The sequence below is a fragment of the Carlito syrichta genome, unplaced genomic scaffold, assembly GCF_000164805.1.
Source record: "Carlito syrichta isolate Samal-C Ts95f unplaced genomic scaffold, Tarsius_syrichta-2.0.1 Scaffold301652, whole genome shotgun sequence".
Lineage (NCBI taxonomy): Eukaryota > Metazoa > Chordata > Mammalia > Primates > Tarsiidae > Carlito > Carlito syrichta.
This window is the reverse complement of record NW_007245748.1, coordinates 105,901-121,685: the sequence shown is the minus strand read 5'-3', so window position 1 is coordinate 121,685 and position 15,785 is coordinate 105,901. Positions and strand designations below refer to the sequence as shown.

Below are 15,785 nucleotides of genomic sequence, written 5' to 3'. Positions count from 1 at the left end.
AAGGATGGAATTCTCCCCACATCCTTTACTGAAACTAACATCACACTGATATCCAAATCAGGTAAGGATCCAACAACAAAATAAGAGAATTACAGGCCAATTTCCCTTATGAACATAGATACAAAAATCCTCAACAAGATTCTAACAAACTGGATCCAAAAACACATCTCAAAAATCATCCACCATGACCAAGTATGCTTCATTCCCAGGATGCAGGGGTGGTTCAACATTCACAAGACCATAAATGTAATAAAATACATCATCACATGTAAAAACAAGAAGCACATGTTTATCTGGTTAGATGTGGAAAAAGCTTTTGATAAAATCCAACCTCAAACATCTAGGTATAGAAAGAACATAACCCAAAGGAGTAAGTGCAATCTATGATAAACCCACAGCTAACATATTGCTAAATGAACAGAAACTGGAAACATTTCCCCTGAAAACTGGAACAAGACAAGGCTGCCCACTCGTATCCCTCTTGTTCAGCATTGTGTTGGAAGTCCTAGCTTGGGCAATTAGGCAAATGAAGGAAATCAGGGATATCCAAATAGGAAAAGAAGAAGTCAAGTTATCCCTGTTTGCTGATGATAAGATCCTAAATCTTTTTTTTTTTTTTTTTTGAGTTGGAGTCTCACTCTGTCGCCCAGACTGGAGTGCAGTGGCCGCTCCCGGCCACCGCAGCCTCGACCTGCTGGGCTCCGGCGATCCTTCCGCCTCAGCCTTCCAAGGAGCTGGAATTACCGGCATGCACTACCACGCCCGGCTGATTTTTAATTCATCTTTTTAAAACTCCCTGTACTCGTTATAAACAATAGATGCCTCGTACAGTGTACTTCATAAATGTGGGTGGAATGGACGAGGGAAATTACAAAGGAGGGAAACCATTTTATTTTTTAACTGGGAAAAGACATTAAGAAGATGCATTAAATTTGGTCCAAATTTAACTAAAAACAACAAAAAACTCAGTCACTCTTACATTCAATTGAATTGTGTATTAATTTTTTGGGCCTAACTCTCTGCTTCAGATCTGTTCATCCTCCTTAGTTTAAAGTTCAAATCCATGTTTAAGACCCAGCAATTTTGCTCAAAGCATCTTACGTGTTGGTTTATGTGTTAAAGTCTTAAAAGTCATCTCTCCTCTCCTCAGTTCTCTTCCCCAGTTCTGTCACTTCCCTTCTCATCTCCTCTCCTCTCTTCTTCCCTCTCTCCTCACCCCTCCCCTCCCACCTCCGCCCCTCCCTCCCTTCTCCCCTCCCTCCCTTCTCCCCTCCCCTCTCTCTCCTTCTCCCCCTCCCCTTTCCTATCTCTTTTGCTTTTGCTAGCCAGGGAATTTTTAAGATTCTCCTCAAAGGGATGTCCAGCATTTAAAAGAGGTAGAAAGCTAAAATGCTTGGTGGAGAAATCATGCCCACCTGGTCTTTTCTTTATCCTCACACCCCTGGGTGTCCCCTGAGCTGCAGGAACCCAGGGTTGCCAGATATAACAAATAAAAATACAGGATGCCCAGTTACATTTGTATTTCAGGTAAACAACAAATAATGTTTTAATGTAAGTGTGTCCCATGCAATATGTGGGTGTCCAAATATGATCTGGGTCCTAGGGTGTTCCCTAGGCCAGGGCCAGCTTCATGGGGAGGGACATGTGCTGTGGGCCTGACACCCAGAAGGGCCCATACCTGGATTAATGCTCTGTTCTCACCATCTTACAATTCTCAGTCACTTTTGAACCAGGGGTCCTGCATTTAAATTTTGCACTGGGCTCCAAACTATGCACCTAGTCCTGCCTAAGTCTGCTTGGAGCGTGATTTGGGACAATGCCATGAGTACTAACCCTTTGAGTGAACCCATCACCGTGTGTGGTACAAACCCAAGTGCAGCCCCACTGCCTGGATACAGAATGGATATCTGGTGCTTTTTCCTAAGGAATTATATTTTTCTATTCCAATTGGCTCCTAGTATTTCTACCTTGGCAGCAAACCCTACTTGTTAGACTTTTTAATCCAAATTTTACTGTACCTAGCATAAATCAGTGAAATACTTACTGTGTAGAAATGCTAGTTGCTTCATAGATGTCTTGAAAAGTGATTTGACCTAAAGAATAACTTTTATTGGTGTTACATAATCAGTGTTGCATGATGCTTATGATACTGATTGCAAACGCATGCTTATGATGTCATCATTCTGCACAATAGCTAAGACTCATAGTTTCCAAACGCCGGCTGTAGATTCACTTGATTCGTCCTGCAGATGGGACCTTTTTTAAAAGAAAAGAACATGGCTGTTCTGACAACTCATGGAGTTCCCTAGAGTTCTCTTAACAAAGTGGCTCCTGAGCAGGTGTATAAGAAAAGATATGGTATAGAACTGGAGACCTGTATAAAAATCCACAGAAACAGCACCCACAATCACCTGGAAAGAAGCAGTATAGCAAGTTGTCTGAAGAAAATCTGGTATAAGTAAAATATCAGATTTAGATAAGGATATAATCACTTGCATTGCAAAAAAAGTAAGTTTCTCTTTACAAAATTATCTACTACTATATCCATTTAAAATAATGAAGTCTATACCATCAAAATGTTTAATGAATAGAAATGTCATTAAATTTCTTGGTTTTGGTAATAACTATGGCTAAGAGATCACTTTTGGAGGAATATGGGTGATGGCTGGGGAGAAACAGTCTGATATTTTAACTTTGCAACTTCTGTGAGTCTGTAATTATTTTATAATAAGAGAGTCAGTACTTTTATTTATATATGCTACATAGTATATTATAATATATTTGGAAACACATCTATGAGATGAAACAAGCACGTGTTGGATGCATGCTCAGTCTAGGTGATAACTAGTCTGTCTTTTCCTCTCTCTGGTAATTTATCAAATAAAGGACTGGACCTAGAGACTGTAATGACCAAATCCCATGGTAGCTGATAGCTTAAATCACTTAATCTTTCACCAAGGGGGCATCAACAGCAGAAAATAAACTTATTTTTAAAGCCATGTTTCTTGTCTCATGACCTAGATAAGGAGCAAAGATCCAAAATAAGTAATCTGCTTTTGTGATATTAGCCAGAACCCAGTTCATCTTCCTTTTCTTTTAAGTTTAGCACCTGAACTTGATTATTAAGTCATTCTAATTTCAGTTCTAATGTGAGTGAGTTTTCCCAATTTAAGTTGCTTAAATGGAAAAGGTGGAAGTAGTGACAGAAATTAAAAGAGATCATGAAATAATTTGATATATTGGACGAGGTTTTGAGAACAGGAAGGAAACTTGTGTATTCCTTCCCTCATTCAAAGATGATTCCTCACCTCCCGACTCTGTGCTGTGCATTGTCTGATGGAACAAGGATGAACACACTCTGACCTCCAGGCACTTCCTTTCCAAGTTGCAGAAAGACAATAAGCCAGGAAACAAGTTGTGCTCTATCACACCGGGTGACAATAAATACTGTGGAGATGAAAGTAAGGGAAAGCTATGAGGTGGGAATCAGGGAAAGCAGTTTGTTAATACTTGGAATGATGTTGCTTTTGCAGAAGGAGGGAGATAGATTTACAGCCATCATAAATTTAATAGATAAGCAAAAACAAAAACATGTAGATGTTAATCATGGTGTTAGTGAAACGGAGCTTGATTGCTTTATCATTTTAATTTTAATTCTACTTAAAGCTAGTTTATTTTTTCCAACCCTGGCAGAGCTTGATTCTCACACTAATTTTGTATAGCAGCAGCCATAAAAATATTCATGTTCTTTGACCCATAATACAGTGATTCTCAGTCCTACTGGACCTAATGCCCTCTTTTTGACAATATATATTTTGTAACATTCCCTTTACAATCCAGAAATAAAATCATAGATCACATAACCTATCTAGAGACATAATTTCAATAATTCAAGAGAAGATTTCGAGGAAACAAAGGGAAGTGAATACAAGCATTGTAAGACATAATAATGCCTACATCTACACACAGAATTACCATGGCAGCCTCAGCTGCAGACGGAGATCCAGGATTATGGACCAGTCACAACTGGGCACACTGCAGGTTGCCATGGCAACCGGAAAGGAGAGGATGGCTTAGTCACTCGCTAAAGGAGAGGATGGCTGAGTCACCTGCACTGACCTAAAGCGCCCCTAGCTTCAAGGGGGTGGGGGAGTTTAATCCTGCCATAGGCCTGGTACTGCGAGAACCTGAAAGCTTTGTTGTCACTGAGTTGGACTCTGGACTCTCAATTGCCTGCATGTGTTTGACCACATGGCCTTCAACAGGATACTGGTGTGATGCAGTCCTCTTTTGGCTGAGACTGTCCCATGCATTGCATGCCTGGCTCTGCCTATCAATCCTAATAAAGCTCCCCCAGACAAAAATGCCATGACAAGTTTTCAATATCCCTCTCACAGGCAGAGTGATCCTCTTTAGGAACCTCTGTGTCAAACTCATGGACATTTATTCTTAGTAATTCAAAAAAGGACAATGCTATTTGACTGTATTGATATCAAGGCTATTATGGCAGTACAAAATTGAAAATTACCTAAATGCCCAACCAGATAGAAATGTGTAGGTAGCTATGACTTACTGAAACATAGAAAACTATATAGCCATTAGGCCGGGTGCTGTAATCTCAGCATTTTGGGAGGCCAAGACAGGTGAATCACTTGAGCTCAGGAGTTTGAGATCAGCTTAAGCAACATAACAAGACCTTATCCCCACAAAAAATAAAAAAAATTAGTTGGGAGTGGTGGCGTGTGTCTGTAGTACCAGCTACTCAGGAGGCTGAGGCAGAAAGATCACATGAGCCCGTAGGAGTCAAGGTTGCAGTGAGCCATGATCATGCCACTGCGCTCCAGGTTGGATGACAGAATATGGCACCCAGCCTAAGTGACAAAGTGAGACCCCATCGAGAAAGAGAGAGAGAGAGAGAGAGAGAGAACAGATCAGCTATCTGGTCCACAGAAGGCAAGCAGATTTCATCTGAAGTGTTCACTAAAATAATTGGTCCCAGGAACGATGTTAGAGGCTGATGCAAGCAAAGGGAGAGTGGTCAGTAGTTAGTGAAGTGGGCCACGAGGTGGCATAAAGAGTGGTGTGATAAGTGCCCTACATTTGCCATGGGGAAATGGGGACTCCTGAAAAGATGAGGTCTTGTATTTGATCCCTTCCAAGGAGTGTGCTAGACTTTATCTAACTGCAGTATTTAAAGATACTCTGGCTTTTTTTTTTTTTTACATTGCTGAGACCTGGCTGATGAGTGATAAACTCTTTTCACAGGTTGTAGGGCGAGAACTGTTGGCCCAATACACCAAACAGTATGAAGAAAAGCCACTCTTTGGCTTGCTCCAAACCTGGGCTGAGTCTGTGGGGGACAAGCTGAGAACCAGGTACGTATTTTTCAGGCGTTCAACCTCACCTGCCATTGGTGTCTTACCACTGAGCCTGAGTTTATAGAGCCTTGATGTGGCACAAGTCATTCTTGCTAGAAATTTCAAATATACCCGGGCTCGGTGGCTCAGCCTGTAATCCCGTGCCTTTGGGAGGCTGAGGTGAGTGGATTGCCTGAGCCTGCGGGTTCAAGACCCGCCTAGGCAGCGAGACCTCATCTCTACAATAAATCAAAAAATCAGCCGGGCATGGTAGCGCATGCCTGTAATTCCAGCTACTCAGAAGGCTGAGGCGGAAGGGTCGCTGGAGCCCAGCAGGTCAAGGCTGCGGTGGCCAGGAGAGGCCACTGCACTCCAGTCTGGGTGACAGAGTGAGACCCCAACTCAAAAAAAAAAAAAATTTCAAATATTTGGTATATGCAAAAAGACTGAATATGTAAAATTAATACTACCCAACTTAAAAACTAAAACATTGCTAATTTTGCTCTTTCTACTTGTGTTTCTTCTTTATTACATGTTCACTCTTGCAAATACTTTATAGGTTTTAATCCTAAAATCCCCATAAGGTAAGTTGTTAGTTCCATTCCACAAGTGAGAAAACTGAGGCACAGAAGTTAAGTATTTTGCTCAAGGTCACATGGCTAGTAAGTGGCAGAGCTGGGGTTTGAACTCTGACAGTCTAGCTTCAAGATCCATGCTTTTGGTTGTCTTTATTGATTTTTTTTTTTTTAGTATTGTCTGTTTGCTTTATCAATAAAGCAAAATATATGTGGTATTCTGTAACTTTCTGTTTTCAGTCAATATTTTGTTTCTAAGATTCATCCACATGTTATGTGTAGCTGACAAACATCTTATAATAGTCTATCATATGTATAAACCTTAATTTATTTATCAATCCTAATCTCCAATATTGGTGGACATTTGGGTTGAGTTTGTTTTTAAAAATATTTTGCCTAAGTGAAAAAACACCTTGTCCATGTTTTCTGGAAAATGTATGGAAGAGTTTTCACAGGGTTTTCAAACTTAGTTGACATTACATAGAGGGAAAAATATGCTTTATGGTCCCATAGGCATCTATACATTTACAGAGTATCCCCAATAGATACAATTGAAGCAAATTTTCCATGAAATAATGTTTACTTTCCTGTTTACTATAACTATTGATACTTTCTGGTATTTTAAAATTTAATTTTTTGAGAATACTGGTCTCCATTCTTTAAACTTTTTTTGTGACCTATTAGTGATTTGTAATCTGTTGTTTGGAAAACACTTCTCTAGGGTATATATTACATATATTACATATGAGTGGAATTGCTGCATTGCAGAATATACCAGTATTCAACTTTATTAGTAGTGCCAAGTTATTTTTCAAAGTAGTTGTACAAATTTACACACTCACCAATAGCATGTATCTTGTGGAGTCATATCTTATTCTCACTCAACACTTAGTATGATCAGACTTCTTAATTTGTGTTAATACAGTGTGAAAAATGATCTCTCATCATGACTTCACACTGCATTTTCTTTATTACTATTAAGGGTGAGCATAATTTCACATGTTTATATGCCATTTGTATTTCTTCTTATGTGAAATGCCTGTTCATGTTTTTTACTCATTTTTTTTCTTTTGTGTGTATCTTATTCTTATTGATTTTTAGGGCTTCTTTTGTTGCTATAGATGCTTCACCTGTCTTCTCCAAATTTTTAGTTTGCTTACACTTTCTTTATTGTCTTTTGATTAGCATACATTCTTAAATTTAATTGAATTTATCAGTCTATTATTTTATATTCAACACTTCCTGCTTCATCTATTCTGAGGACATGAAATATATATTTTTGAAAGTTTAACCTTTCCCATTTAATTCTCAAATCCACTGGAAAATTTTGTCTGTAGTTTGAGGAAGGGATCTAGTTTTATTTTTTCTCCCTTAGGGGTAGTCATTGTTCCAGCATCATTTACTGAATTTGCTATTCTTTCCTAACAATCTGCAAGGTCCCCTCTCGCATTTATGAAATCTCCATATATATGGGAGTTCATTTAGACACTATCTCTTTACTAGTCTGTTGATAAAAACATTTATTTTAAATGTGTCTATAAATTCTTTGGAGTTTTTTTTGTCTGTAGACAATCATTTGCAGAACACGATTTTTTAATTTCTTCCTTTTCAATTGTATTTCTTTTATTCTTTTCATGTTTTATTGCAAGAGCTGGGATCTCCAATACAATTTGGATAGAACAGTCATAGAAGGTGTTCTTTGTCTTACTGGTTTTAAAAACAACTAGTTTAACAGTTCACTATTAAGAATGATGTTTCATGAAGTTTTGGTAGGCACACTTCCTAAAGAAGTTCATACATTTTTAATGAGTTTTTGTCATTAATGGATGAATTTTATAAAATGGTTTTTTTTTTGCATCTGTTGAAATGATTTTATGATATTTCTCTTTATTCTGCTAACTTGATTTATAATTTTTGTGAATCTTCTAATGTTAAACTACTCTTGCATACTTTAAAAAACATTCAATTTTTTATGCTATATTACTATCTTTATGTTTTTCTGGATTTGGCTTCTTAACATTGTGGGGGGGGGATTGTTTTCCATGCTTGTGCTTTCTGGATACATATTTATTTCAAAGTTATTACTGCTATCATAGAGTAATATTTCAAAGAGTTATTCCATGTAGGAATCTCTCACCTCACCCATCAATTCACTTTCTCTTTTTGATGAATTTCAAAGTAAAGTATAGATACAATTCAGCTTACTTCAAAATAATACAGCATGAACATCATTAACTATTTTGCGAGTAGTTTCTTATTCTATGAAAAAATTTGATAAGTTATTTGAGATTAATCTGGACTTGGAGAATATTTTAAACTATCTATTTAATTAGTTTAATTATTTAAATACTAGGTCTTTTATTTTTGTTTCAATTTTGATGAACTGTATTTTTCTATGAGTTTATTCATTTGGTTTTGACTTTATTGGTATAAAGTTTTTCATGCTATTCCTTTATTATTTTTTAACTTCTGCTAGATCTGTAGTTGTGTCTCATTTGTCATTCCTAAAATTTTTTATTATGCATTCTCCCTTTGTTGTTGCTCAGTTTCACCAGATATTTGTCTAGTTTATTATTATTTTTCAAACAACCACCTTTTCCTTTTATTGATCTTTTCTGTTGTACCTTTGTTTTCTATTTCATTTATTTATGCTCATAAACATATTGTCTTCTTTCTTACTATTTTGTGTGTATTTTTAAAATTATTATTATTTGGAATGAGATTATTGGTCTCCATAACCCAAATATATTGAACTAATTTGTAATACAACTGTTCATCAGAAAATATAATCTCATAATCCTGAGTATACATGTGGAAGCACAATAAATGATGGCATGAGACTTTTTATATCCATTGGGATAAAATACAATTAAGAAATCTGTAATCTGTCTTGTTTTCCCCTTTTTCATTGCTGCTCAGTTTTCTGTTTATTCATACTCTTGTCCATCTTAAATCTTGAAAATATGAGCTCCCACATCCTAGGACTGTTTCACTGAAGTCTGTCTTAGTTTTAATGTCTCCATTTGTCCTCACACACACTAGAGAGTCAGAGCATCTTTTTGACATGTCTAGCCCCGAGTGGGAATTTTATAGTACTGATGGTTTCCCCCTTCATTAGTTTGAAAATTGTCCAACATATAAGGAGTTGAAAGAATAGTACAACTCCCCACCAGAATCAGTTCCATCCTTTCAGGAAACTTTTTCCCCAACTGGCTGCAAATCATCTGCCCTTTCATTTCTTTTCCAGATAGCAGAGCAGGGCTTGTTTCCATCATTTTGAAAGCATGATATGCTCTCACACATATGCAAATCTATACTTCTAGCACATTTTCCAGGGTGGATTTGAGATGTGCCAAAGGCAGCATTCCAATTGTAAATATTTGGAAAGTTCCAGTCCATTTATTTTTGTCTCAGTTATTAACCTCCAAAACAGTACACATCTCTCTTTCGCACATCCAGGTTTTATTGATTCCATCTCTCTGTGTTTACCCATGTAAATCCCCAAACTTTACTTGCTCTGACCTTTATATTAAAGAAAGCCTTTGTCATCCAACATGTTCTCAGCGCTCACTGTGTACTGGGCACTTATCTACACCCATCTACAATGGGGATGCAGCAGTGACTAGGGGCAGCAGTAGGACAGCTATCATGATAAGAACCCCCAAGAGAAGTACCCGTGAGCAGGTGGGGGCATGGGGAAGATGAGTGGAGAATTCCCGGTACCCTGAAATCCCTCAGGAAGCAGCCATTTGTGTGGACACCCAGAGGTTACCTCCCATTTGGTCCATTGGAGCAGTTGGTCGTGTTACTGAAAAGGCTCCAGGATATCAGGTGAGGCAGGTGGGTCTTGACAGGGAGAGGAACCCTGGAGGGAAGTAGCTCTGAGAGGGGGTTGTACCTGGCTCTGAAAATAGCCCCATTCTGCCCTTGCTTGTCCCTGCAAGGGCTGCCTTCCTCCCTTCCTCAAGGAACCTGTCACTAGGGCCCTCTCCACTGTTATCAGCCCTTGTTCCTCTAGAAGGTGGTATTGTTGAGTAAAGTCAAGATTCTGCCTTGCACTCAAATGTTTTTCTATTTAGTGTTGTAAAAATTTTCAAATAATCAGGAAAGTTAAAGAATTTTACAGTGAACATTCATATACCTCCATGGGTATATGAATCTCCATATATTCTATATTTGCCATGTCACTATCACATGTATAGATTCCATGTATCAATCTCTCAACTTACCCATCAATTCACTTTCTCTTTTTGATGCATTTCATAGTAAACTGTAGACATAGTCCAGCACACTTCTAAATAATTAAGCATGAACATCATTAACTAGAATTCAATATTTGGTTGCAATTCTTTTGCTTCTTATACAGAATTTATATACAACAAAATGTACAAATTTTAAGTTTACATTCACTGAGTTTTGACAGATGCACACACCTGTGTAACCAAAATGCTTATTAAGATGTATCATCACTCCAGAAAGTTCTCTCTTGTCCCTTCTTCATCAATTCCACCACCCAGGCACACTATAGATTCGTTTTTTATTTTCTCACCACAGATTAGTTTTTTTTTTCTCTTCTAGAGTTTATGTCAATGGAATCACACAGTATATATTCTTTCATAGCTGGGTCATGAACTAGATGTAATGCTTTGTGAGATTTATCCATGTTGTCATGTATATTTTTATTACTGAGTGATAATTTATTTTATGGATATAGTAGGATTTGTTTTCAATTCTCGTATTAATGAATAGACACCTGGGATGTTTTCAGTTTTTTGTTCCTACAAGTAGCTCTGTCTTGAGCATTCTTATACAAGTTTTTTTGTGAACATATGTTTTTTGTTTCTTTTAGGCGAGTAGTGGTAGTGAAATTGCTGGATCACAAGCTATGTATTTGTTTAGCTTTATGAGAAACTGTGAGAATGTGATTTTTACCATTTTACACTCCCATCAACAAGTAAGAGAGTTCTGGTTTCTCTATATCCTCAGCAACATTTGATGTCAGTGTATTTAATCTTAGTCATTCTAGTGGGTATATAGTGCTACCTCATCATCGCTTCCTTTTTCATCTCCCTGATGACTAATGACGTGCATTTTAATTTCACCTAAATGTTATTTAAAAAGTCAGTTGAACCTTCTTGTAAAATCCACAAGAGGTTGCCCTTAGTGATATTCCTCTATATATATTTTTTAATTGATCAATATTTTTTATTATGGTTTTGTGGGGTACAGTTAAGGGTTAGGTGTACAATTACGTTTCATTCAGGCACCCTGTTGATAAGAGGTGTTTTCCCATCCCCAGACAGATATTTGCTACTGTTAATCCCATCCCCCTCCCCCCCATAGTTTCCCAGTACTGTCAATCATTTTCTTATAGTATTACATTGGATGTTCAAGGTCCATTATATGAGTGAGAACATGTGATACTCGGATCTTTGTTTCTGTGAGAGGTCACTCAGTATTATAGACTCGAGTTCTATCCAGGTTGTTGCGAAATTCATGATTTTGTTCTTTTTTATGGCTGCGTAGTATTCCATAGCTCTAGGAGCTCACCTTGTGTCCAAGACTGTGCGGTTGCTCTTAAAAATAGGAATATCATGGTGCCCATCAAAAGATATTCCTATTTTTAAGAGCAACTGCACAATCTTGGACACAGGGTGAACTCCTAGAGCTATGTAGTGTATTCAAGCCTGACATGTGACTCACATGACTTGGGGTGAGTGGGTAAGATCCACTTCCTCCAGCACATGCAGTTCACAGCCTCATTGAACAAACAGTGTTCTATGATAAATATCCCAAGAAAGGTAGTTTCTGATAATACAGTCACAATCACCAGGTTTCATAGTAACAGCCCCTAGAATGTCTAAAATGTATTTTTCAACAACAGATGAAAGTTCTTTATGCCATTTGTTTAAATAGACTGAGGCAGAAACCCAACCTTCTAAAGCCTAGATTCAGACTAAGCATTGATATCATTTAAATGTTCTGGTAATTGGCATGTAAATAACCCCCCTCCCCATTATCCCTGTCTAAATAGAGGGCGATTATGAATTCCGCACTTGGCAGTCTCAAAAGCACTGCATCAATTGCTTGTTAGTTTCTCTTATGCCTTCTGATGAGGCAACAACAGCTACTTGGATTTTTAATTTTTAGTTAATGGGAATTTAAGTTATTTAAGTCTTATAATAACTTACTTCCTCAGGATGTGAGCAAAGGGGAGGGCAAGAGGTGGCGGTACAATGGGAAACCCTAGGTGAAATTAACTCTTTACCTGTTTGTTTAGGTTATCTAGAGGTTCATGATAGGGAGGGCGTTAAAATGAGCACAAAAGACAGAGTTGCATGGGTTTTTAAGAGAAACTTGGTTTGAGTCAGTTTGTGCTTGAGCCTCTTAGCTCCTCTGTGCCTCAGTTTCCTCATTTGCCAAATGGGGAAAGTGGAAATTGCTACCTGCTGAAAAAGACACCATCTCTGTGGCACTCCCTACACTGAGCTTGCCCACAGCCCTCTGATTTCCCTCTAGGGCTCCTCTTTCCTTAAACACTGGTGTCTCCCAAGACAGAACCTAAGCTTGACTGTGTTCTGCCGGTGGACCTTGAGCAAGTTACTGAATCTTACTGAGCTTCAGTTTCTTGAACTCTGCATTGAACAATTATAGTATCCCAGAACTTGAGAATATTGAATAATTCACAGCAAGTACCTAGCACAGTTTCTGATACATAAGGTATTTAATAAATAGTATCCTTGACAAATACTTTGTAACATATATATTTGATTATTAATATTTAGTTATAACATTCAACAGTGGCTAAGTGAATTATTATAAACTCAGTTGATGGAAATTATATGGCTGTTAGTGAACAGTATGTATAAGTACTTATCACAATTTATAATACAATAGTAAGTAGGAAAAGCAGGAAATCAAATTATCTCTATACCATACACATGGAATAAATTAGAGCCAAGCATGCATCAAAAAATACCGAAAAGAAGCATGAATACAGTCAGTGAGAGGATGGGAGAGATTATGTATACATACTACTTGTCTATGGGAAGAAAATTATTTTTGAAGAAAACAAACCCTCCTATTTCTTTCAAATGAAATTCTTCAGTGAGACCAAAAGAGTAATGATGGTCACTGTCTTTTTCCTTCAGTTTCCTGGCAGTTAACGTGGACACTGTCAGTGATCTCACCTTTCTGTTGAAAGCAGTGAATTTTCGTGAAAGGGTTCTTCAGCGGAGTTTGGTGGCCAGAATTTATAATAAGGTAAAGATACATTATGTTATGCTTTTCCTTTTGACATGTGTTTAAGGCATATCCTTGCTGGTGAACTATCTGCTAAATTTAGTAGAGGATGAGTCAGCTTAATTACAATCTCCTGGAAATGGCTAGAGTTCCTACAGACCACTCTGCATGATAGCCTTGCTTGCTCTGGAGGCCAGGATCTTAATGTTTAACCCCTATTAGGTTGTCTTTTAGAATTCCACCACGAGCATCATGTGACTGCCATGGTAGTTGATGAATGGAATAATTTTTAGCCTTTATTGGAATAGAAAAATAATTGTTTCATATGTATAACAAATACTTTGTTCTCTATGGGGGAGGGGAACGTCATCAGGCATATGTAACAATTACATTGGGTTAGTCTAAGATACTTTCTGTTTCCTGTTAAAATACCCATGAAGCTTTGCAAAAAACATAAGCACTTGTATTAGCATTGATAGAAATCTAGAGAGAATTTCTCCCAAGTATAGTGTCAGCGGGGTTGCTTTGAGGAAACACCACTCACTCCATCAATATCTGTTTCATCTTTGGATCCACCATGGAATAGCCAACAAGACCCCAGGAGAAGGCTTTACTCATTCCACTCTGTCCAGGCTTAGGGGCTCGGGGATCCTATAACCAGAATCTGAGCTGCCGTTCTCCTACATGGAAATTACGTTCTAGGAGGGACAGAATTGTGCCTCTGCAACTCTCCCCCTCCAGTTAATCCTTTTTCATATCATTGTTAATGTCATGTCTCTCAGTATAACATGGGGATAGGTATTCTCTTAGGAAATGCTTTGGAGACAGAAGAGGCCTGAAAGTAGAAAGCAGTGAAGATCCACCCTTGTGGAGCAGAACCACACTGAATGAGTACTTGCTGGAGGCTAGGCTAGCGGTTGTGCAAATCAATTCATCCCTCGGGCCTAGATGTGAGGTAAGGCACTGTCAACACCCAAGAATGCATTCAGGTTAGGTTAAGTCACTCCCTATGCCCTGCCCTTCTCAAACGTGGAGCCAGCCAAAATAAGAGAAGGATGCACCCAAAGGGGAAAACAATGCTATAGAAATAGTACAGAGCAGAATTAACAATGGAGAAAATGTAATCTGTGAACTAGGTTTCCAAGACTGTAGAGAAAAAGCTAAAGAGGAAATAGCAAGAGAGGATAACAGATACAGAGTGAAATGGTAGAAATCTAACCTATGGGTATCACATATTCCTGGAAATGCTGCAACAAAGGGAGCAGAAAGAATAATCACAGACATAGTAGAAAAAGAATTCCTTTAGTGTAAACAAAAATCCAGATGTTAATGGAAAAAAGATTCATACCTTGACATAGCCTAAAAATCTAGAATTTACTCACCAAATTGAATAAGTACTCTTCTAAAGAGGAAACTTCACTAGCTAGATTAACAAAGAAAAAAAGACAGACACCAAATAAGCAGCATCAACAATAACAAAGGTGATGTTATAACCAATGTGCACAGAAATACAAAGGGTTCTCAGAGACTACTATGAACATCTCTATATGCATACACTAGAAAATCTAGAGGAAATAGATGAATTCCTGGAAACGCACCTCCCCAAACTGAAACAGGAAGAAATGGAAACTCTGAACAAACCAATAATAAGTTAAAAGACTGAATCAGTAGAGGAAACAAGAGCCCTGACTATCAAAAAAAGTTCTAGACCAGACATACTTATAGCCAAATTCTACCAGATGTACAAGGAAGAGTTGGTACTAATTCTACTGGAACTATGCCCAAAAAATGAGGAGGAGGAATTCCCCCCTTACTCATTCTACAAAACCATTGTCATCCTGATACCCAAATCTGGCAAAGACACAACAAAAAAGAAAACAATCGACTAGTAGATGAACGTAGACACAAAAGTTCTCAACAAAATACTAGCAAATTGCATTCAGTCGCACATCAAAAAAATAATTCACCATGATCAAGTGGGCTTTATTTCTGGGTTACAAGGATGGTTCAAAGTATGCAAATCGCTAAACATGACTCACCACATAAAAAAGTTAAAAACAAAACCATATGATCATCTCAAGAGATGCAGAAAAAAAGTCTACAAAATCCAACATCCCTTCATGATAAAAACCCTCAACAAACTAGGCATTGAAGGAACATACCTCAAAATAATAAGAGCCATCTATGGTAAACCCACAGCCAACATCATACTGAATGTGAAAAAGTTGGACTCGTTCTCCCTAAGAACTGGGACAAATGAAAACTCAAAATAGCACTGGAAGTCCTATCCACCGAAATCAGACAAGAGAAAGAAATAAAAGGTATCCAAATAGGAAGACAGGAAGTCAAATGATCTCTCTTCACCAACAATATGATTCTATCTCTAGAAAACCTCATAAATTTCACCAAAAGACTCCTAGATCTTTTAAACAACCTCAGTAAAGTTTCAGGATACAAAATCGATGTTCAAAAATCAATAGCATTTCTATTCATCAATAATATTCAAACTGGCCGGGCTCGGTGCCTCAGCCTGTAACCCCGCACCTTTGGGAGGCTGAGGTGAGTGGATTGCCTGAGACCGCGGGTTCGAGACCCGCCTGGGCAGCGAGAC

General features: G+C 38.0%; 1 protein-coding gene across 1 annotated transcript in view; it reads left to right on the top strand.

Moving 5' to 3' along the window:
• Window positions 1-15,785, top strand: part of ACOXL (acyl-CoA oxidase like) — a gene marked incomplete at its 3' end in the record, with an annotated part of 406,243 nt that overhangs the window by 284,615 nt on the left and 105,843 nt on the right. Inside the window, exons 14-15 of the mRNA XM_021710927.1 lie at window positions 5,266-5,375; window positions 13,084-13,195. Coding sequence (XP_021566602.1) covers window positions 5,266-5,375; window positions 13,084-13,195 — 222 coding nt within the window. The remainder of the gene's footprint in view (window positions 1-5,265; window positions 5,376-13,083; window positions 13,196-15,785) is intronic.